Raw genomic sequence first — 22,075 nt, forward strand, 5'->3', positions numbered from 1 at the left:
AAGAAATAGGGCAGAGAGAGAGAAAGAGAGAGAGAGAGAGAGAGAGAGAGAGAGAGAGAGAGAGAGAGAGAGAGAGAGAGAGAGAGAGAGAGAGGTCTCTAAGAAAAAAAAAAAAAGAAATGAAGTGTGAAATTAAGAGGGCAAAAGCAGCCAATAAGGAAGATCTTGGGTTAAAATAAAAAATGGGGAATCTAGGTTCTGTTTGGGAGGGGATGCATTTAACAGGTCAGGATAGTAGGAAAATAGAATAAGAATAACTGAATTCAATTAAATGAATACAGTTCAGATGCAGTTTTGTCACAGGATTTTATTCATTTTGAATTTGATACTTATGATTTTAAACAGGAAATTGAGGGTTGGAAAAATAAATGTAGAATAAACCAGGAGTCTGATTGTGCCTTTTTTAATATGGGTGATCAGGATGGCACCTGGCCCTAATAATATAAGGTGGTAGATTACTTGAGCAAGGTGCCAAGCATTTAGGAGCAATATTTTATACGAGTATTTCTCTCAACAACAAAAGTTCCTGCACAGTGGAAGTGGGCTACAGTGATTCCACTGGAAATAAAATGTAGACACTAGATGACTTTCAACCTGTGGCACATACATTCTTGGGTATGACATGTTTTTAAAAAAAAGTAATTACGCAAAATTTTATTTCATTTTTCATTTGCATATACACTTCCCGTGGGCTCACCACCTGCAGGAGGGACCGTAAGGGACGGTGCTGTGAGGATTGGGCAGCAGTCGAAGGCGGAGGCCTGCTTAGACTGCTGCCCCCGCGACCCGAATTACGGATAAGCGGAAGAAAATGAATGAATGAATGAATTTGCATATACAGTGAGGAAAATAAGTATTTGAACACCCTGCTATTTTGCAAGTTCTCCCACTTAGAAATCATGGAGGGGTCTGAAATTGTCATCGTAGGTGCATGTCCACTGTGAGAGACATAACCAAAAAAAAAAATCCAGAAATCACAATGTATGATTTTTAAACTATTTATTTGTATGATACAGCTGCAAATAAGTATTTGAACACCTGAGAAAGTTAATGTTAATATTTGGTACAGTAGCCTTTGTTTGCAATTACAGAGGTCAAACGTTTCCTGTAGTTTTTCACCAGGATTGCACACACTGCAGGAGGGATTTTGGCCCACTCCTCCACACAGATCTTCTCTAGATCAGTCAGGTTTCTGGCCTGTCGCTGAGAAACACGGAGTTTGAGCTCCCTCCAAAGATTCTCTATTGGGTTTAGGTCTGGAGACTGGCTAGGCCACACCAGAACCTTGATATGCTTCTTACAGAGCCACTCCTTGGTTATCCTGGCTGTGTGCTTCGGGTCATTGTCATGTTGGAAGACTCAGCCTCGACCCATCTTCAATGCTCTAACTGAGGGAAGGAGATTGTTCCCCAAAAACTCGCAATACATGGCCCCGGTCATCCTCTCCTTAATACAGTGCAGTCGCCCTGTCCCATGTGCAGAAAAACACCCCCAAAGCATGATGCTACCACCCCCCATGCTTCACAGTAGGGATGGTGTTCTTGGGATGGTACTCATCATTCTTCTTCCTCCAAACACGTTTAGTGGAATTATGACCCAAAAGTTCTATTTTGGTCTCATCTGACCACATGACTTTCTCCCATGACTCCTCTGGATCATCCAAATGGTCATTGGCAAACTTAAAACGTGCCTGGACATGTGCTGGTTTAAGCAGGGGAACCTTCCGTGCCATGCATGATTTCAAACCATGACGTCTTAGTGTATTACCAACAGTAACCTTGGAAACAGTGGTCCCAGCTCTTTTCAGGTCATTGACCAGCTCCTCCCGTGTAGTTCTGGGCTGATTTCTCACCTTCCTTAGGATCATTGAGACCCCACGAGGTGAGATCTTGCATGGAGCCCCAGTCCGAGGGAGATTGACAGTCATGTTTAGCTTCTTCCATTTTCTAATGATTTCTCCAACAGTGGACCTTTTTTCACCAAGCTGCTGGGGAATTTCCCCGTAGCCCGTTCCAGCCTTGTGGAGGTGTACAATTTTGTCTCTAGTGTCTTTGGACAGCTCTTTGGTCTTGGCCATGTTAGTAGTTGGATTGTTACTGATTGTATGGGGTGGACAGGTGTCTTTATGCAGCTAACGACCTCAAACAGGTGCATCTAATTTAAGATAATAAATGTAGTGGAGGTGGACATTTTAAAGGCAGACTAACTGGTCTTTGAGGGTCAGAATTCTAGCTGATAGACAGGTGTTCAAATACTTATTTGCAGCTGTATCATACAAATAAATAGTTTAAAAATTATATATTGTGATTTCTGGATTCTAAGTGGGAGAACTTGCAAAATAGCAGGGTGTACAAATACTTATTTTCCTCACTGTAGAGCTAAGCGAGGTGTAGAGAATGCAGTAGTGATTCTCCTTGCATGTGCATGGACCAGTTATACCACTGACAAATATACACTTTTTACACCCAATCATGATACTGACATGTTGCCAGTTAACCAAATTAGTTAGAAAATATACAGTTGTGTGAAAAAGTGTTTACCCCCTTCCTAATTTCTAATTATTTTGCATGTTTGTCACACTTTAATGTTTTAGATCATCAAACTAATTTAAATATTAGTAAAGGAGAACACAAGTGAACACAACATGCAGTTTTTAAATGAAGGTTTTTTTTTAAATTATTATTGAGGAAAAACAAAATCCAAAACTACATGGCCCTGTGTGAAGAAGTATTTGCCCCCTGTTAAAACTGTGGTTTATCACACCCGAGTTCAATTTCTCTCGCCACACCCAGGCCTGATTCTTGCTACACCTGTTCATCAGTCTGGAAAAGGTTATAAAGTCATTTCTAAAGTTTTGGGACTCCAGCGAACCACAGTGAGAGCAATTATTTACAAATAGCAAAAACATGGAACAGTGGAGAACCTTCCCAGGAGTGGCCGGCTGACCAAAATTACCCCAAGAGCTCACAAAAGACCCCACAACAACATCTACAGAACTGCAGCCTCACTTGCCTCAGTTATGGTCAGTGTTCATGACTCCACCATTAGAAAGAGACTGGGCAAAAATGGTCTGTATGGCAGAGTTCCAAGACAAAAACCGCTGCTAAGCAAAAAAAAAACAAAAACAAAGGCTTGTCTCAGTTTTGGCAGAAAACATCTTGATGTTCCCCAAGACTTTTGGGAAAATACTCTGTGGACTGACCATTACGTCTGGCCTAAAAGTAACACTGCATTTTAGAAAAAGAGCATCATACCAACAGTAAAATATGGTGGTGGTAGTGTGATGGTCTGGGGCTGTTTAGCTGCTTCAGGACCTGGAAGACTTGCTGTGATAAATGGAACCATGAATTCATCTGTTTACCAAAAAAGCCTGAAGGAGAATCTCCGGCCATCTGTTCGTGACCTCAAGCTGAAGCGAACTGCCAGCAAGTCCACCTCTGAATGGCTGAAGGAAAACAGAATGAAGACTTTGGAGTGGCCTAGTCAAAGTCCTGACCTGAATCCTATTGAGATGCTGTGGCATGACCTTAAAAAGGCGGTTCATGCTCCAAAACCCTCCAATGTGGCTTAATTACAACAATTCTGTATATTTGAGTGGAGCAAAATTCCTCCACAGCGCAGTAACAGATTAACTGCAAGTTATCGTAAACGCTTGATTGCAGTTGTTGCTGATAAGAGTGGCCCAACCAGTGGCCAACCACTGCAAGTCCAGGTGTAATACTTTTTTTTTTTTTTTTTTACTTTGTTGCCCCATTTAAACTTTTTCAAACGTGTCATGGCGATCAAATTCACTGCATGGATCTAAAATAAATAACAATAACAACCTGTAACTTTCCATGTCAAAACAAAGCTGCATAAATCTTCCAGAATGTATCCTGTTCGCAGACGTCATGAAATTTTCACAAATGCTCCAGCATTGCTTTATAAAATATTTACACAATTTCCATCATTATTTTATCATTTAAAATACTTAGATATATTTGCTTAATAAATACTACAGTTAAGAAAATGTAGCTGTTTAGTCAAGATTTCAACTGTTTTATTAACAAGTACAACAAATGTAACATTTTTCAACTTATTAGACGTTTAACTGATTAAAACATGCTAAAATCATGCTGTTTACAACCAGACTTTATTTCCCGGAATAGAAATTGCAAAACAGAACATGTGACACAAATCTCTAGTTTCCATTGGTCCTTTACAGTTGAGCGCGATATAATTCAGAAATCGAACAGTCAGTTTTGAAAGGTTTCTCGACGTTACATGGAGGAACTCAAAGTAACCGTCCGGAGCATTCGGCCGAGCCACAACAGCAAAGCAGCACCTTGCCCTCCACACTGCCTACTTCATAACTGTAATCCCACATCAGCTCCGTTCCAGCCCTGATACGCCTAAAACACACACACAAGCACCATTGTTAGTAGGAGTGCAGTGATTAAATACCACCTACAGGGTCTGTGATGAACACATGAATTGCATTCTGCATTAAACCCTGAGTCACTCACTTGCTGGTGAAGAACGCGACCCAGGGGAAGCGAAGGTCGTGCGTGTCCACGAAAACATTTTGGACGAATAAATTTGGATTGCAACTATGCTGTGGACAAAAGGGACAGATTGATTAGTGAGCAAACATTTTTATAACTTTTTACACACACACACTAAAAAGGTGCACTTTAACAGGTAAACTATATATAACATATGAGTATTGGGACACCTGATTTTTCCATGAATGTGTGGTTTTTCCCCAAACAGTAACCACAAATTTGGAGGCCTACAATTATATACAAAGTCTTTGGATGCCGTAGCATTAAATTCACTAGAAATCTTTTCAATTAAAACTTCCCTTCACTTGAAGGGAGACCCAAAATGTGGAATGGGATATAAAAAAAAAAAAAAAAGCACATACAAATCTTATGCACCAGAGCACTAAAGTATGAAATGGAAGAACATAGAAAGGATCAGAATTTCTTTCACATTTAACCTACATGTATATAAACCTGCGTGCTTAAGTTGCCATTTAGATGAAAATGAATATCATTAAGTTACCTTGTCTGGTGCATTTATACAAAAACAATAGATAGTACATTTACATTTAAGTGTAAAGAGCCACTCACAATTATCTCTTTAATAGAACTGGGCAGTTGAGGGTTAAGCAGTGGCGGCTTAGTGGTGCTGGGATTTAAACTCATGACCTGATTCTCTTTTATAGGAAGGTGGTAGCTTAGTGGTTAAGGCATTGGACTTTGGAGCTGAAAGTAATGAGGTTAAAATCCCAGCCACACCAAGCTGCTACTCCTGGGCCCCTTGAGGAAGGCCCTTAACCTTATAGCTGCTCAGCTGCATGAATGAGATAAATGTAAGTCGAAATGCCATCATTGGAAAAAGATACCACCACATAATAGTAGCGTAATCCCCCGCAAACCCATATCATACTCCCACACACTTTAAACACATAAAAAACATTTGGCAGAATATATCGAGATGAAGTTTGTGTAAATTGGTAGAAATACAGTGCACCGTATCACATTTATCACAGCCTACACTTCAAGGCTCTTCTCTGTTCTGGCACCGAGGTGGTGGAATGAACTTCCCCTAGATGTCCGTACAGCGGAGTCCCTGATTATCTTCAAGCGACGACTGAAGACCTACCTCTTCCTGAAATACCTAAATGAGCACTTTCCAAGTTTGTAGAATTCTAATTATATTTATATTGAGTTTGTAATCTTGCGTACCAGTGTAGATTTATTCATTACTAGAGATTTAAAGCACTTTTGTACGTCGCTCTGGATAAGGGCGTCTGCTTAAATGCCGCAAATGTAAATGTAAATTCATAGTGAGTACGTGTTCTGTACAGCAGTGGTCCCCAACCTTATTTGCTCCACGGACCATTCATTTTGTTCATTTTGCTCGCTTGGGGGTTTTAATTTAGCGTTAACGTATTACGTGTTAGCGGCCGGAGCAGCCCCTTTAAGAAGGTAGCGGATGGAGGTAAGACATGTGACCGAGGCATCATGACATGCATCAAGAGTGAGTCATAGACAGATGTGGCGGAAAGAATCCTGATATTTTCCAAAATAAAACATCGTTCAGAATCAGATAATAAATAAAACGGAAATAATGTAAGTTATGTATTCTTTCTGTGCGGCCCGGTACCAATTACCCTGGGGGGTTGGGGACCACTGGTGTACAGTATACACTTCTGTAGTAGCCTATGCGTAGTTTCTCTGCTTGTTTATTGGTGTGCAAGTGTCCTATGGCGGCAAAAAAGAGGCAGAGTTAAAGATAGACGTCTTCGCATTCTTTAATTTCTGTACTGTACTATAATTTCAACATAAAACTCTGTAAAACAATTCCCTATAAGTGTTATTGGTCTATGGTGCTCTCCGCAAGAGACCGGGAAAATCATCCAAACTAATTAGTTATGTGGCAAACGCAATTCCGCAATAAACCGGGGGCGCCAGATTCAAACCGCGGTCAAGCGGGGGATTACTGTAATATTGTTTGTGTTGGTATGGTCTGTGTGTGTAATATTTAGCCAATTCAAAGTCAGAACAGAACATCGTGTTATGAAGTTTTTCTTTCTCAATTATTTTGATTGGAAACAAATTCAACACAACGTGCTTTTGAAACACTCCTATTTTTCAATTTTAGCATTAGAATAATCTCTGAAACCCTGGACCGGTGTGTTTTCTCTCTCTCTTCACAAAACCCACATTTATTTTCTTACGTTAATGAATCTTGCCAGGTTTCCCTCGTGCTTGGCGTCGATGAGATAGCAGGACTTTTCCCCGTTAAACAGGCTCCGAGTGCACTTCCTGTCATGCATCGTTTTCTTTTCTTGAACACTTTGCTCAGGTGCTGCTAGTGGCTTCACTCTCCTATGACTCGACTTGATGGCGAAAGAACGTGTTGACTTTTTGGCAAATCCGGTCTTTGGCCTTCCTGGACCTGAAAATGGATATATGAAGTGAGATATACAGCCAGATCTGTTTGAGGTTTATAAGAACGGCATGACCTATAAAAAAAACTTAAAAAAAAAAAAAAAAAAAAAAAGACATGAACCCTCTATTCTCATCTTCTTGGCCATGGAAGAGGTCACCTCGGTTTGCTTCTCTGAGAGTTTAGGAGATGTCTGGATATTATTATGCAATTCTGTCTCTGTATAAGGATAAAGGACAAATGAGTAAATGTATTTAAAAAAAAAAAACAAAAAAAACAGCAGCTCTGCGGACACTGATTTTTCAGCCTAGGCTCTTACTCTCTGGGATCTTGGCCTTTCTCCGTGTGGTGTAGCTCCTGTTTGACTTGGTTCCCGTATCATCGTTCGAGCTGATTTTATAATCCTCATCATCTATATCATCATCATCTTCTGATTCAACATCTCTTGCTTTTCTCTCTTCGTTACCGAGCTTCCTTTTCGTTTTTGTCTTTTGTTGGGTTGCCTCTACCTTCTCTAAGAAATAATGTAAATAGATTAGACTAAAAAACACACACACACACACACACACACACACACACACACACACACACACACACACACACACACACACACTCAATCTTACATAGATACTCTCACACACAGTCATACAACTGGTCACACACACAGTCACACAACCAGACACACAATTAGTTACACACAGACAAACACCCAGACACTCATACACACACACAGTCACTCGTGCACAGACACTCACACGCACACACACAAAACCTTACAGAGTACAGATTTTTACACACTCAGTCACACACTCACTCACCCAGACAGACAGGCGCTCACACAGACAGACAGACAGACAGACAGACGCTCACACAGACAGACAGACAAACATACGCACAGACAGTACCTTCACCACAGCTAGAACTCGAGTCCACTTGGAACATCCTATGTTTCTGTAATGCCCCTGTCGTCATGGTTACAAGAGTCTTCTTCTCGCTCTCCGTCTCCGAGCAGTAAGCTTCACTTTCATAGCCCTCCTTCAGTTTCTCCACTCCTTCAATGTAGTCCAGGTTTAACAAATACTCGTTGCCAGCCAAGGCACTTTCCCCATGTGACGTCTCATCAATGACTTTGCCTGTGCGAAACGTGAGAAAAAGGTGTAATAAATCACCGCTGCCCCTGTTGCGAATTCAGTGATGGCGAACTTACCTGTGAAAACGCACACGAAAGTACCCTTGGACATATCGTCCAGACAACGCAGGCCCCAACCTTTGTGCTGAGTCATGAAAACCTCCAGGCGCAGTTGAAGGCCGTGTTGAACCAGTCGGTTTCCACACAGCCACGGATCGCAGCGGCATTGAGCGTTACACTCGTACACCCTGCAGAGGGAAACAATTCGTAAGTAGGTCCTCAGTAGGTCCACGTTGACCATTTATTAATCCTACATAATGAGATTCAAAGGAACATTCAAAGCTTTGACAAATCCTAACAATAATACACACACAAAAAAAATAATACTTAAAAGTTCCTGGAGTTCCTAGGCAGACACCCTCCTCCAGAGGGCTCCACTGAGCTATCACTTCCCTAAAAATGCTACACCATACATGTATCATACAGAGCATCTTCGCTGAAGTTATTCTCACCCAGTGGGGACGTAACGTTGCAACCGTTTGTGTGTGTATCCGGCGGTGACATCCACAGGACCACCGGTGAACAACGACGTAGCCTCGATGGTCATCTGGTAACAGGCGCACTTGGTTCTGTAACACAAGCGCAGCAAATATGAATATAATGGAACGCACCACAAACTATACCATGTCAGAAGTTAGTGGGGCATGAAGGAACTGGTGAGGAGTGATGACAAATACGAAAAATAGCTATGCAAATTTAACATTTCAGCATCGCAATGCAAATATGGCAGATGAGCCCGTTGTCTTTTTCAGTCATAACCTTATAAAAAGATATTACTATTACACACACACACACACACACACACACACACACACACACACACACACACACACCTGTCTCGGCAGCCGTCAGTGCAGTCGCAGCCCACCATGAAGTCAAGGTTGTTGTTGATGAAGACACTAGAAGCAGGCAGCCTATGACTGGTGTAGGTCAGAGCGGGTGGAGAGACATCATTAAGCTCATTAACACAGGGCACGGGCACCGCCTCCTTTCCTCCGGATATGTCTGGCAGGAACAAACGAGGATGGCTGACCATCGAGGACGGGAGCAAGGCCCTTTTCACCAGCACAAATGGGTCCAAGCAGAACATGTCCAGGAACAGGAAATCACAGCGTGACTCAAACAGGAAGGCCTGCACCTCTTCCATAGCGCACATGCTCCGCCCACACGGAGCGCGATAGAAAACGTGAAAAGACATCTGAGGAAATCAGGGAAATCGTTACTAGGGTATCACACATCGGATTTTTCCGCCCAACAATCTGTACATTCTTAAAAGCAGTAAAATAATATTCCCATCACTGTCCTGAATGTTGTACTGAATGCTGCCGATATGCACATCACACCCACCTTCCCATCTAGACGCCGTCTTGCGGTCATGCGGCGAAAGCCATGGAGCAGCGGGATAAGCAGTGGATTCTGGCCACGGTGCTGATCCTTTTGGATCGGCCTCACGCTATACAGACAAGCCGGGCAGCAACGATGAGGTACATACTTTAGCCGGGGTTCAACAACGGGGAGAAGAGCATTCTGTGACCTGTTGTCCTCCTCCTCAGAAGAGGGGCGTTTAGTTCTGTAAAAAAAAATTAAAAATTAATTACTGAGCTAATGTATTTTCCATTTTTTTTATTTATTTTTAGTCTTTGTAGAAGCTTCGAGAACATTCTGTTGCCAATAATTGACGATGGTCGGGGCGATGCTAGGGGGGGCGTGGGTGACCCCGGGGGACATTTTTTTTCTCTTCAGGATACAATGTTATACAGAGGTGTACTTATAACAATTTTATAGACAAATGATACTATTTACAGTCACGGCGGAGAGTTGGGGTGGCGGGAAATGTTTACTTCTTCCTAGGGGGGGCTTACAATTTATTTATTCATGTAGGACATACGGCACTTTCAAACTAAAACAAAAAGGAGGCGTGTTTATCATGATTATTCTCACCTGTATCTTATTGCCCCCAGACTACTGTTTTTATTTCTGACACACACACACACACACACACACACACACACACACACACACACACACACACACACACACACACACACACACACACACACATTGACACAATGCATAATCTTAAACTTTGAACACTGGAGATTAGTTTATTATTTTGTTATGCACATGCATAGCCTATTAAAAGAGCATTATTACTATTAAAGACATGTTTTCATATTCATTGCTACTGAAATCAAAACATTTACTTGTGCATATGGTTGGTGAGGGAATCGAAGAAATAATTAGGCTACGTTAATAACTAGAGGTTGACTGATGCATTTTAGTCAACTATCAACCGCTAGTTTTAAAAAAGATACTTATTTAAAAATAAACAAAAATAACATTGCATGTAAAATAGTACTGTACTTTATTTTACACACACAAAAAAGTATTGAATAAAGAACGTGCCAACGGCAAAAAATAGGAATATAGTCATAAAAAAATAGAATTATATCATGAATAAATTATAAATAATAAATATAATAAAGGGCTCTCCGTGCAGCGAGCAGATTCACATGTAAAAAAAAATAGCACGTGGTGTCAGGAATTCGACCACTAGAGGCCGCTCTCGTAATGACAGCCGGAAAAACTAATTTTTTTTTTCTTCCCTAACGCTAACCGATGCTAAAATTCGACAGTCTGTAAACATCCGTAGAAAAAAATAACTGACTCACCCTGTGTTAGATGGTGTGGTACCCGAGGGCACAGGGTGTGTGGTGGTTTTCACGGTCGTCAGAGGCGACGGGAAAGCGATTCTGTTCAGGACGATTTTAGGTTGTGATATTGGATGACCCTCAAATGCCTTTGTCAGGTTTGATAATGTTGTGACTGGAGAAGCGATCTGAGGAACATTTGAAGCAGGAGAAGTTTTTAAGGGTTCAGCATTTGTGGTAACCTTTGCCTGGGAAGCAGCAGTGGTGGTGCTGGTTTTGGTGGTGGTGGTGCTGGTTTTGGTGGTGGTGGTGGTGCTGGTTTTGGTGGTGGTGGTAGTTGGAGTGTCGATGGTGGTGCTTGCGGTGGTACTTGTGTCGGTGGTACCCTTCTGAGGTGTAATCCGTCCATCTTATGAGGGAATTTGAGAAAAGTGTGTTCACTCACACAATTCCTTTCCGACACACACATGCACATGCACTGAGATACACAAGCACACTCGATACCTTTATTTACATCCTGTTCCTTGTGCTCAGCAATTCGCTTCTTGATCTTTTGGATTTGCTCCAATCGATTTGAGCCTTTATACAGCCATTCTTTCTCCCCCTCTTTCTGAAACAGTTAATAAACACCCATACACACGACTACCATCACCATCTATCAAAAAATATATATACCACACATTCACTTAATTCAGTTGCAGCGATATTTTTTAATAGTAACTACAAGCTTGGCCCGAGGTCCAGGTCAGGCTAAACCATCCCACACTTACCCTGTAGCAGACCTGAATCAAGCTACCATCCAGCTGAGTGACGGTACACTCCTCCATTTGACCGCCACGCTCCACCACGCTATCCTGGCCCACCCGCATCACTACAAACACGGGGTTCGGATACGCCTGCAAATATTCGTCCAGCTCGGCACGCCACACCTCGTCTTCTATGTCTTCAGACATGTTGCTCACTTCGGAGGGAGCAACAGAAGACAGACAAATAGGTAGGCAGGCAGATAGAGAGACAAATAGATAGACAGAAACAGACAGATAAATAGGTAGGCAAACAGATGAACATAGAGACAGATATAAATAGGATGGTAGACCAATAGATAGACACACAGATAGATAAATATGTAGATAGACGGATAGTCAAATAAACAGAGAGACACAAATAGTTAGACGGATAAACAGATAGATAAACAGAGAGAGAAATAGAGCGAGAGAGAAAGAGAGGGATAGATAGATGGATGAGAGAAAGAGAGAGAGATAGATGGATGAGAGGGTGGAGAGAGAGGGAGAGAGAGAGGGATAGATGGATGAGAGAGAGAGAGAGAGAGAGAGAGAGAGAGAGAGATAGAGAGAGAGATAGAGAGATAGAGAGATAGAGAGATAGAGAGATAGATAGATAGATAGATAGATAGATAGATAGATAGATAGATAGATAGATAGATAGATAGATAGATAGATAGATAGATAGATAGATAGATAGATAGGTAGGTAGGTAGGTAGGTAGGTAGGTAGGTAGGTAGTGAAATATCACAGGCCAAAAACATGTTTATTATCTTACTTGGCTTACAGACCAGATAGAGGTCTGGCAGAGCGATGTAGGCTGGACGGCTATCATCAAAAAACACCAAGAACCTAAAACAAACAGATGTCAGTACTTTTACTAGTCGTAACAGGTGAAAACGAACAAACGAAAGAAGAGTGAACATGCTCACCTCATACGATTCCTGCGGTCAGGCATCTCTGCCACTACCGCAGCATGGAGCCAGGACTGTTTATCTTCTCTGTAGCAGGCTACAACTCGACACCCCACAAACAGATCCTTCAGCATAGGAGGGTTCACACATGCCAGGTGATGAGCAGATAGAACACTCTTCCCTTTACCATTATCAAACAGGATCTTATACCTCGGACCAGACTCTAAGTGAACAAGCAAAAAATTACAAATTAAACACAGAAATGTTGGACTACTGAAAAGTATGAACATGTACAGAACTCAATACTCGGTCGGGGTTCCCTTTGCATTAATTACTAAAGCAATGCAGCGTGGCATTGAGGCGATCGGTCTATAATGCTGCTGATGTGTTGTGGAAGCACAGTTTGCTCTGATGGTGGCCTTCAGCTCTTCTACGTTGTTGGGTCTGGTGTCTTATATCTTCCTCTTTACAATACCCCATAGATTCTCTATGGTGTTCAGGTCTGGTGAGTTTGCTGGCCAATCAAGCACATGGATACCATGGACCTTAAACCAGGTATTAGTGCTTTTGTAGAAAAAAATTCTGACAATAATGTACGAGTGTGACAAATATGCAAAATTAGAGAAAATGCAGGTTCGTTTTGATTTATTTTTACAACAGTACAATGTTAACTTGCAGCTGCTGAAGCTGTTAAAGTGGAAAAAATTTCAAAAAAGTTTTTCTCTTTGGCTGTTTCAGTTTTTCATCAAGTTTAGATAGAAATATTGGGCACAAACAATTAATTCACAGTAAAGAACTCAGATGGTCGCTGTAGCGATAAAATATTTCTTGACAATTTAAAGGGACGGGCAGGTGCGGTCAAACCTCATACGCAATTATCAAATCATTCGTATTTCGACGAACTCATCTGCACTTTTGTAATATTTTGAGCTGTACCATTGTAGACTAGGGATGTGCATATCCATAACCGAGGCGGATGTGATTTGCATCTTGTTGCATATCCAACGAAACGATATATTACAATAAGATACATATGAAGCAGCTACCGACGCGATACGCTTCACCCATGTTACGATGCAACGAGATCCGATTTAGATTTGATCCAATGCGATCACAAGGTGATTAAATGCAATACGATGCAATAAAAAGTATTGTTGTGATACGTCATATTCACGTAGCGGCAGCGGTGCTGAGAGAACGCGTTTGAGAAACTTTAGTGAGGAGAAATCAATCTACATATTAAATATTGGGTCACAAATCATCGGCCACTTTCTAAATAATAAAAGTATAGCGCATCTGCCAATAATTACAGACTGTGTATGTATCGCGCATGGTGTTATGCGCTAGCTTCACTGTTCTTAGGAGCTCAGAAGATCACAACATTTGGTTTATTGATTATCGAGAGGTGAACACCATACATTATCCACAGCGGATGTTGTGAACAGTGAGCTGTTCTCATGGTATTACATCCAAAGCTTTTTTTTTAAATTGTAGTACCGTATTTTCCGGACTATAAGCCACTACTTTTTCCCCACGCTTTGAACCCCGCGGCTTAAACAAATGAAGCGGCTAATTTATGGATTTTTCCTGGGTTTTTCTCGGTTTCACAAACTTCAAGCCAAAAAACTGAGACCCAAAACATTAGACCAATGAAATTGCAGAACGGGTTCAGGTGAACCAATGAAACTCTTTATATTAAATCAGATGCGCTCCCACTGAATCGGGCCGCACCACATCATAAATATGGATGATGTTCCTCTGAGGTTTGACCTGCCGCTCACTCGGACTGTCTACAGGAAATGCGAATCATTCGTCACGCTGAAAACAACCAGGCATGAAAACACACTTCACCTGTGTTCTGAGCTGCACGGCATCGGGAGAAAAGCTTCACCGATGGTGATTTTTAAACGCACGACGATGCCAAAAGATAAACTCTCGAGAGAAATAGTTGTGAAAGGAAGGAGGAAGACAGTGAACAATGACTTTCTTGGTAGGCTACTGTTTAGATACAAGCCGTGTAACAGACACTGTCTTTCATTAAAGTCTGTGTAAAGTTCATTAGTTTCAATGTAGACATTTATGGCTTATTTATGTTCAAAATAAAAATCTTTGTCAAATTCAGTGGGTGCGGCTTATATTTGGGTGCGCTTAATAGAAATAAATCCCTTTTTACCGATGCCAATATGTTAAAAACGACGCATCGTGATACAAATGCCAATTGTGTCAATGCACCGTATCGTTAACTTGCTAGAAAGTGTTACTTTTCCACGTAAATCAGAGATGGAAACCTACCAGTTGTTTTGATGTCTAAAATGGTGCCTTGGTGCCATGTTTTAGTCCTCCGCCTTCCAAGAACACTCATGTTGACCTTCAGCGTGACCTCTTTCTGAACTTTAACAGGCGTCGCGGTTGTGGTGGGAGTAGTCGAAGCGGCCGGAGTGGTCGGAGAATTCTGGGAGGCTGAGAGAAACCGTTTGAGTTACTCATTGTAGAGAGGGAAAAAAAGCATGTTGAATGAAAAGCTAATGAACGCTAAGCAAGGACAGAGCCAGAAGAAATAAACAACACCTTCTTTGGCATCGGCTTGATTGGTTGAAGTAGTTTTGTTGGAAGTCTTGTCTGAACTTATGGAGTCTGAGGTAACAGATGGAGAGCAGGAGGGGGTAGGAGATTTATCCTCAGGGTTGTCACCTTGCTTAGGGTTGATACTCTTTGCATTTTCCGTGGATTGAGGTTGAACTGTGGTTTTAGATGGTGTGCTGGTGCTTGAAGGTGTCCTGCTGGGTTTGGGACTGGCCTGTGTATCATTTTTCTTTGCTGAGGTTTTAGATGCTTTGGATTTTTTACACTTAGAGGAAAGTTTCTGCTTGACGGTTGAGCATGTATTTGAAGATTTGGATGCAGATTTCACTGGGAGTGTGGCTGTTGGAGTAGTTACCACAGGTTCCTCTGTGGAAGCAGTCTCCGTCGTAGGCGCAGATGTTTCACTGGGCTTCTCAAGTCTATTTGTATCATTCGTGGATGCTGACGCTGTGTCTGGAATAGTGGTCGGTGGAGGGGTTTCAACAGTCTCGTTCATTGGGATAGATGATTCCAATGAAACGGGAGAAGAACTTTCTTCCTGAGCAGGCAAATCACAAGACGGTGGCTCACTAATTGGTATTAGGCTTCCTAAAGTCTTTATGGTTGTTAAGGGATTGTCAGAAGCTCCGTCATTCGTCAGAGTTGATGGTGGTTTGATTTCACTTGGAAGGTCGACATCCTCCATTTTTTTCACCTTCACAAAAGTCTCTACTAATGTGCCCACCGAATTCATGTCTGCTGAAAGCGTGACTTCCTGCAAGTGTGTTCCAGAATAGACGAAAGGCAATTTAGTGAAGACAACCAAATGAATTAAGACCCCCGACCTCCAAAATACATATATATCCTCTCACCTTCAGTTCCTCCTTCACCGATGTTTCAGGAACAGACGCTTAAGTGTAAAACGGGGACAAAATCCGAGTCGTCAGTTTCCACACAACTACATTCCGATTTTAGCAACCTTTCGGATTTATTCAAATAATTGAAAAAAATTAATTACCCCCCAAATCGATGACGACATAGCCGTCATCTCCGTCAACAGCAGCACCGCAATCATTACCGTCCTTAACATGATCAAAATTATCGGTGGTCTGAGGGACGTTTTCAATCGGTTCATCCGCTCCTTCTTCCTCCGAGTCTGTGTCTCGATACTCCAGTCCCAGCATTCCATACAAACCCTTCATCAAAGACTCGCACTTGAGCACCGAGCTGATCCAGAAAATAAAAGAAGCTCAAGGTCACCAATTACTTGATCAAGCTCAAAAACAATATTTGAGCAATAGGAAATCCGAGTTTCCTCTCAGTTAATGAACCGGCACAATCTTTAAATCTTGAGTGGAAAACTGATTTATTTTTTTGTTAAGAATTATTTTCTCAGGTAAAAGCACAGGTTTGGAAGGTGTATTGTAGGTTTCCAAACTTTGACACAAAGAGTCAGTCTGGGTGCAGGTTTTCAATCCCCATCGAACAAATGAAAATAAAAAACATTTAGTGTGGACTTGCTTGGTTTTAATAAAAACCTGCACCCACACTGGCCTGTGGAAAGGATAGGACACCCATGGTTGGAATGGAAAGTTCTGGGACACTAGGATTATTGGATTCTCTCACTTGGCCATTCATACATGTTTACTCAGTTTTGTTGCTGGTGGAATCGCTGCTTTATTCCCTGATGCTGTTGTAAAGCTTTTTTTTTTTTTTTAAACCTAATCTTTCTCTCAGTTTAACCCCTAACCCTTCTGAACTTCAATCAGATGCTCATCTCCCTTTAAAATATAATTACCAAGACAGTGGGCATTAAACGCAGGTACTTACTCGAAGGCGTTATTGTACACCAACTGGGTGTATGTTGCCTCCCGTTCTTTCCGCTTCACCCACTCTTCCACCTGCGCCAACTGCGCTTGCCTCTGCACCAGCTGCTCGTTCTTCTCCACCTGCTCCCGCACCCAGTGCTGCAGCTCCTCCGGCGTCATGTCAACCCTCTCGTCCTCTTCTTCACTGTTCATCGCTCTGCTTCACATCATAATGAAACTGTTACTATGAGCAGGAAACCGGTGACGTAATAAAGTAAACTGTTTAACTGGCTCTGTTTTGAACTTGTTTTGGGTGGAGGTTAGGAGGTGTACAGGACAAAGCCTTGCACACTGGATGACTTGGAGGCACGAAACAGGATTCAGGAGGTTCTCAGCAATGTCCCAAAGACTTACTGAAGAAGACATTTTATTTCTGGCCGTTTGAGGAAACTGGTTGGCGCCACCGTTGCCTAATTTGAAATTTAAAGATTTGTTTTTATGTACATTTATTTTTAAGGTCTAGTTTCTTTTTACCCACCCTGAATATATTATATTGCAAACCTTTGGGGTCCTCTTATTGGTGAACTCGTTTAAACTCGATAGCATTTTGCAACTGTTTCTTTTATATTATCGTCAGGTTTATACATTTCTGTATTTTTCCCCTTTACACACAGTATCAATTGTTACTGTCAGACTCAGAGACATTTTGAAACGGGATTTTATATATATATATATATATATATATATATATATATATATATATATATATATATATATATATATATATATATATATAATCCTGTTTCATAATGTCTCTCATATATAGTATATATATATATATATATATATATATATATATATATATATAAAATGTGAATATCCCTTTTGACAGTTAGTCCTCATTTCCTGTTATAATAACCTCCACTCTTCTGAGATGTTCCACTAGACTTTGTGGAGATTTTCACACATTCAGCCACTAGGGTTTTAGGTAAGTCAGGTACTGATGTAGGTGAGGGGTCCAGTCAGTGATTCAGTGTTCCCAAAAGTGTTCAATAAAGTCATGGTCAGAACTCTAGAGCAGGCCATTTGATCTTTCACTCATATAAAGCATATCTTCATTAAACTGGTTTTGTGTGTCATGCTAGAACAGATTTGGGTCTCCTAGTTCAAATGAAGGGAAAATTGAGTGCTACCGCTGTCAAGGCAAATAAAAGAAATCAACTCTATAAAGGTAAACGTGTACAAGCAGCAGCGAGGACAGTAACGGTATGGCCAGAGGGAGGCATTTCTTCTCTACAGGAACAGTTTCAGGATACTGACTGGAACGTGTTTGCCTCACAGGCCACACTGGACTCCCACACAGACATCTACACATTATCTGTTCTGGATCATATCAACACGTGCAGTGATAATGTCAAACCATCAAACACGTGAAATGCTTTCCTAATCAGAAGCCGTGGATGAACTTTGAGGTCCGTCTCCTGTTGAAACCAAGACATGCTGCTTTAAAATCTGGTAACGCAGAAGACTGCAGCAGAGCCAGGGCAAACCTAATAAGGGGTATTTGAAGAGCCAAGTTTACATTCAACTCCATATAGAAGAGCACGTCCATACTCTTATACCAGACTGTAGAAAGAACATTACTTATAATCTTACACTCCAGTACTCATGTTAGTTCTCACTCTCGAGTGTTCTGTATTGTTGAAAGATTTAAGATCAAACTCTTGATGTCACCCAAATGAGGATGGGTTCCCCTTTTGAGTCTGGTTTCTCTCATGGTTTCTTCCTCATAACATCCAAGGGAGTTTTTCCTTGCCACAGGCTGCTCATCAGGGATAAATACACATCGTTCACCTTGACTGTTGATTTCTGTAAAGCTGCTTTGAGACAATGTTTGTTGAGAAAAGCGCTGTGGAAATAAACTTGACTTGACTTGGCAGAGTGGACGCAGCGGTCTGGACGGCAAACCAGGACGTGTTCTCAGAGCATGTGCTGGACAACTGGTACAGGTCTTCACTGACATAATCAACCTGTCACTGGCCCAGTGACAGATATAGCCCATGTCCCTCTTCTGCACACGTCCAAACCTCAATCTCAATCGCACCTCTCTCTTACGTCGTCTCCAAAACGTCTTACCTACTCGGCCCCTCAAATAAACTCATTTTTTAAATTTTGTCCATCAAAATCTCAGCAAAACATTTTAAGTTGTTTAAAGTTTAAGTTGATTTATTCTTGAATAATGTTCCTGGTTTATTTTTATTCATATTTATGTTAAAAAAACATTTATATTTCGTGTGTTCAATAAATGTTTATCCTGTTCGGCCCGTGACCTAAAGTGTGCTTTGAGTTTTGACCCCCTGTGCAATTGAGTTTCACACCCCTGCTCTAAACCATACAACATATTACCAGTCTTAGAAACGTTTCCCTTCAAGTCAAGTTGTCATTCCAACCAAATACAGTGTAGTATACAGTCAAATGAAACACTTCCCCAAGACCAAGGGGCTACATCATCCAACATACACAGAACTCTAAACAACACAAAGTGCTCATGTGCAACAAAAAAAACACACTCATGCAGATCCATGATGATACAAAAGGTTAGAGAATATAATAAATAAATAAATGATCACATCCGAAATGTCCTATACAAGTGTGAGCCTCCAGCTTGGTGCAAAAAAAGCTGAAAAAGTACATATAGGTTGGAATAGTCGGTTATCCAAATACTTTTGGGCAACCGTCTGTGTGTGTGTGTGTGTGTGTGTGTGTGTGTGTGTGTGTGTGTGTGTGTGTGTGTGTGTGTGTGTGTGATCTCTCTAAATTTCTCATTTCATACACAAAAAGGCTCCTGAACATCAGGTAAATGGACAATCAGGGGTAATTAGGCAGGTGTGAAAAGACTTGTACACTAGGGGCGCCATACCGGATCTACCACCAGAACTTCCACGCGCCTTAATGGTACAAAATAAGTCGGGAAAGCGACTGTGCAGCTTCTCAACCACACACAGATCAGATCATTAGATCATTAGCTCTCCCCTCATCCAGTCTATTTCCACAAAGAAACACAAGTTCGAGATAGAACCAGGTTCCTAGCATGGAGCACAGACATGGCGCCTGGACAGCTTAGATGTTTTGATGGTTCTGAGAGAAGTAAATGGATCTGGGTTTGCTGCTGCTGCAGGAGTTCAGATCGGACCTGAGATTAGACTTCGGCTGATATCCAGACTCACAGCACCATTGTATGGACATTATATAGATATTCTGGCCCACACCGGTAGCTTTAGCTCAATTAGCATACTCGCTAAGCTAAGAAGAAGTCTGCAGAAATAAAAAAAATAAAAAAACATCCCGGCGTTTGAGTTGAGTTCGCAACAGGGTTCCTGCGCAGGTTCTTAGAGAAGAACGTTGTGACGCTAACGATCTAAAGCACCCTGAGGCTACGTAGATGTTTAGAGAACTTCATCATACAAAGCCACCAGCCTCAGTGCTGCTGGAGTTCCACCTCATACGTGTTCCTGCGTACAAAATAAAAGAACTGACCTTAGAGGTGGAGATCCTGCATCTCCTGAAACTCACAACCAGAGTAGAAACAGAGAATAGAACCAGCACTGGACGTTTTTCCCCCAGTTTTCCTTGAGTTCACTCAAGCCCCGCCCTCTGAGCTGTGATTGGGTGTAGTCCGGGGAAACACACACATACACACACACACACGCATTTTGGCTCTGCAGGCCAAACCACTGGTTTCAGACATGAAACCTGATGTGCAGGTGATTTATTTTAGTAATGTATTTCAAGTGTTAATTTCTTTTCATTTGAATGATTTTGGCTCACATTTAACAAAAACCCATCTCGAAAAATTTTAATACTTCATAAGACGGATCAAAAAAACATTTTTAGTGAATTGTTGGCCTTCTGGAAAGTATGTTCATTTACTGTAAATGTACTCAATACTTTGTAGAGGCTCCTTTTGCTTTAATTACTGCCTCGATTCGGCGTGGCATGGAGGTGATCAGTCCGTGGCACTGCTGAGGTGGGATGGAAGCCCAGGTTTCTTTGACAGTGGCCTTCAGCTCATCTGCATTTTTGGTCTCTAGTTTCCCATTTTCCTCTCGACAATAACCACATAGATTCTCTATGGGGTTCAGGTCTGGAGTTTGCTGGCCAGTCAAACACACCAACACCATGGTCATTTAACCAACTTATGGTGCTTTTGGCAGTGTGGGCAGGTGCCAAATCCTGCCGGAAAATGAAATCAGCATCTCCATAAAGCTGGTCAGCAGAAGGAAGCATGAAGTGCTCTAAAACTTCCTGGTAGACGCCTGTGCTGATCTTGGACCTGATAAAACACAGTGGACCAACATCAGCAGATGACACGACTCCCCAAACCACCACTGACTGTGCAAACTTTACACTGGACCTCAAGCAATTAGGATTCTGATCCTCTCCTCTCTTCTTCCAGACTCTGTGACCTTGATTTCCAAATGAAATGCTAAATTTTCATTCCTTTTATCTGAAAAAACAACTTTGGCCCACTAAGCAACAGTCCAGTCCTTTTTGTCCTTTGCCCAGATGAGACACCTCTGACGTTGTCTCTGGTTCAGGAGTGGATTGACACAAGGAATGCGTCAGTTGTAGCTCATGGATACGTCTGTGAAGCACTGATTCCTGCTGCAGTCCACTCTTTGTGAATCTCCCCAAATTCTTGAATGAGCTTCCTTTCACCTTTTTCTACCACATTATTTCCTTCCATTCAACTTTTCATTAATGTGCTTGGATACACCTTTTGTGTCTTACCCTCTATGTGCATGGTGTCATTGATCATCGACTGGACAACAGTCAAGTCAGCAGTCCATGGAAGCATCCAAAAACACAATAAACACACATTTACAACACACTTTATGTACCTCCTTCAGCTATATGTGCAACAGCCATCTTTTTAATACTTTCCACACATTCCTTTATCCACCATCCTGATCTTGGAATGTCCAGGTTCTTTTTCATTTTGCTGGCAGAGTCCATCCATCATTATCTTTCTAAAAAGAAGCATGTAATTCACTTATGTCACTTTGTTAAAATATCAAGCACCTATCAACACACCCAACTATCTAGGTTACCACAGAAAACTCCTTAGCAACAACGTAGTAACCACCTGAGATAGCAAGTACCTAGCAATACACCCAACAACAACTTGGGTTACCACAGAATCTTCCCAGCAACCACCTGTGATATCTCA

At 41.6% G+C, this 22,075-nt stretch overlaps 1 protein-coding gene across 9 annotated transcripts; it reads right to left on the bottom strand.

Annotated features, from left to right (window-relative positions):
* Positions 1 to 4,022: 4,022 nt before the first annotated feature.
* On the bottom strand, positions 4,023 to 20,535 carry setdb1a (SET domain bifurcated histone lysine methyltransferase 1a). 9 transcript variants are annotated; one of them, XM_083544251.1, is made up of 22 exons: positions 20,383 to 20,523; positions 16,868 to 17,062; positions 16,056 to 16,264; positions 15,910 to 15,947; positions 15,044 to 15,812; positions 14,768 to 14,935; positions 12,494 to 12,698; positions 12,340 to 12,413; positions 11,550 to 11,740; positions 11,284 to 11,389; positions 11,086 to 11,188; positions 10,801 to 11,040; positions 9,476 to 9,698; positions 8,962 to 9,326; positions 8,581 to 8,697; positions 8,147 to 8,316; positions 7,845 to 8,072; positions 7,259 to 7,453; positions 7,063 to 7,158; positions 6,728 to 6,948; positions 4,506 to 4,594; positions 4,023 to 4,391 (listed from the first exon to the last, which is right to left on the bottom strand). In XM_083544251.1, exons 2-22 carry the CDS (start codon positions 17,056 to 17,058, stop codon positions 4,274 to 4,276), a joined length of 4,116 nt encoding a protein of 1,371 aa, XP_083400377.1. In that variant the 5' UTR covers positions 17,059 to 17,062; positions 20,383 to 20,523; the 3' UTR covers positions 4,023 to 4,273. The 9 variants fall into 9 exon arrangements, with proteins under 9 accessions (XP_083400377.1, XP_083400378.1, XP_083400375.1 ...); XM_083544252.1 differs by having other exon boundaries at positions 7,063 to 7,113; positions 10,801 to 11,188; XM_083544249.1 differs by having other exon boundaries at positions 10,801 to 11,188.
* Positions 20,536 to 22,075: the final 1,540 nt, after the last annotated feature.

This window comes from Silurus aristotelis (genome assembly GCF_946808225.1).
Source record: "Silurus aristotelis genome assembly, chromosome: 6".
In the NCBI taxonomy this organism is placed as follows: domain Eukaryota; kingdom Metazoa; phylum Chordata; class Actinopteri; order Siluriformes; family Siluridae; genus Silurus; species Silurus aristotelis.

Excerpts from the sequence above, each read along its gene's own strand:
- setdb1a (XM_083544249.1), bottom strand. The coding sequence starts at position 17,058 with ATGAACAGTGAAGAAGAGGACGAGAGGGTTGACATGACGCCGGAGGAG. Across the intron at positions 12,699-14,767 it reads TTTAGACATCAAAACAACTG|AGTCTGGTCCGAGGTATAAG; the intron begins GTAGGTTTCCAT and ends TTGTTCACTTAG. Across the intron at positions 12,414-12,493 it reads GACCGCAGGAATCGTATGAG|GTTCTTGGTGTTTTTTGATG; the intron begins GTGAGCATGTTC and ends TGTTTGTTTTAG.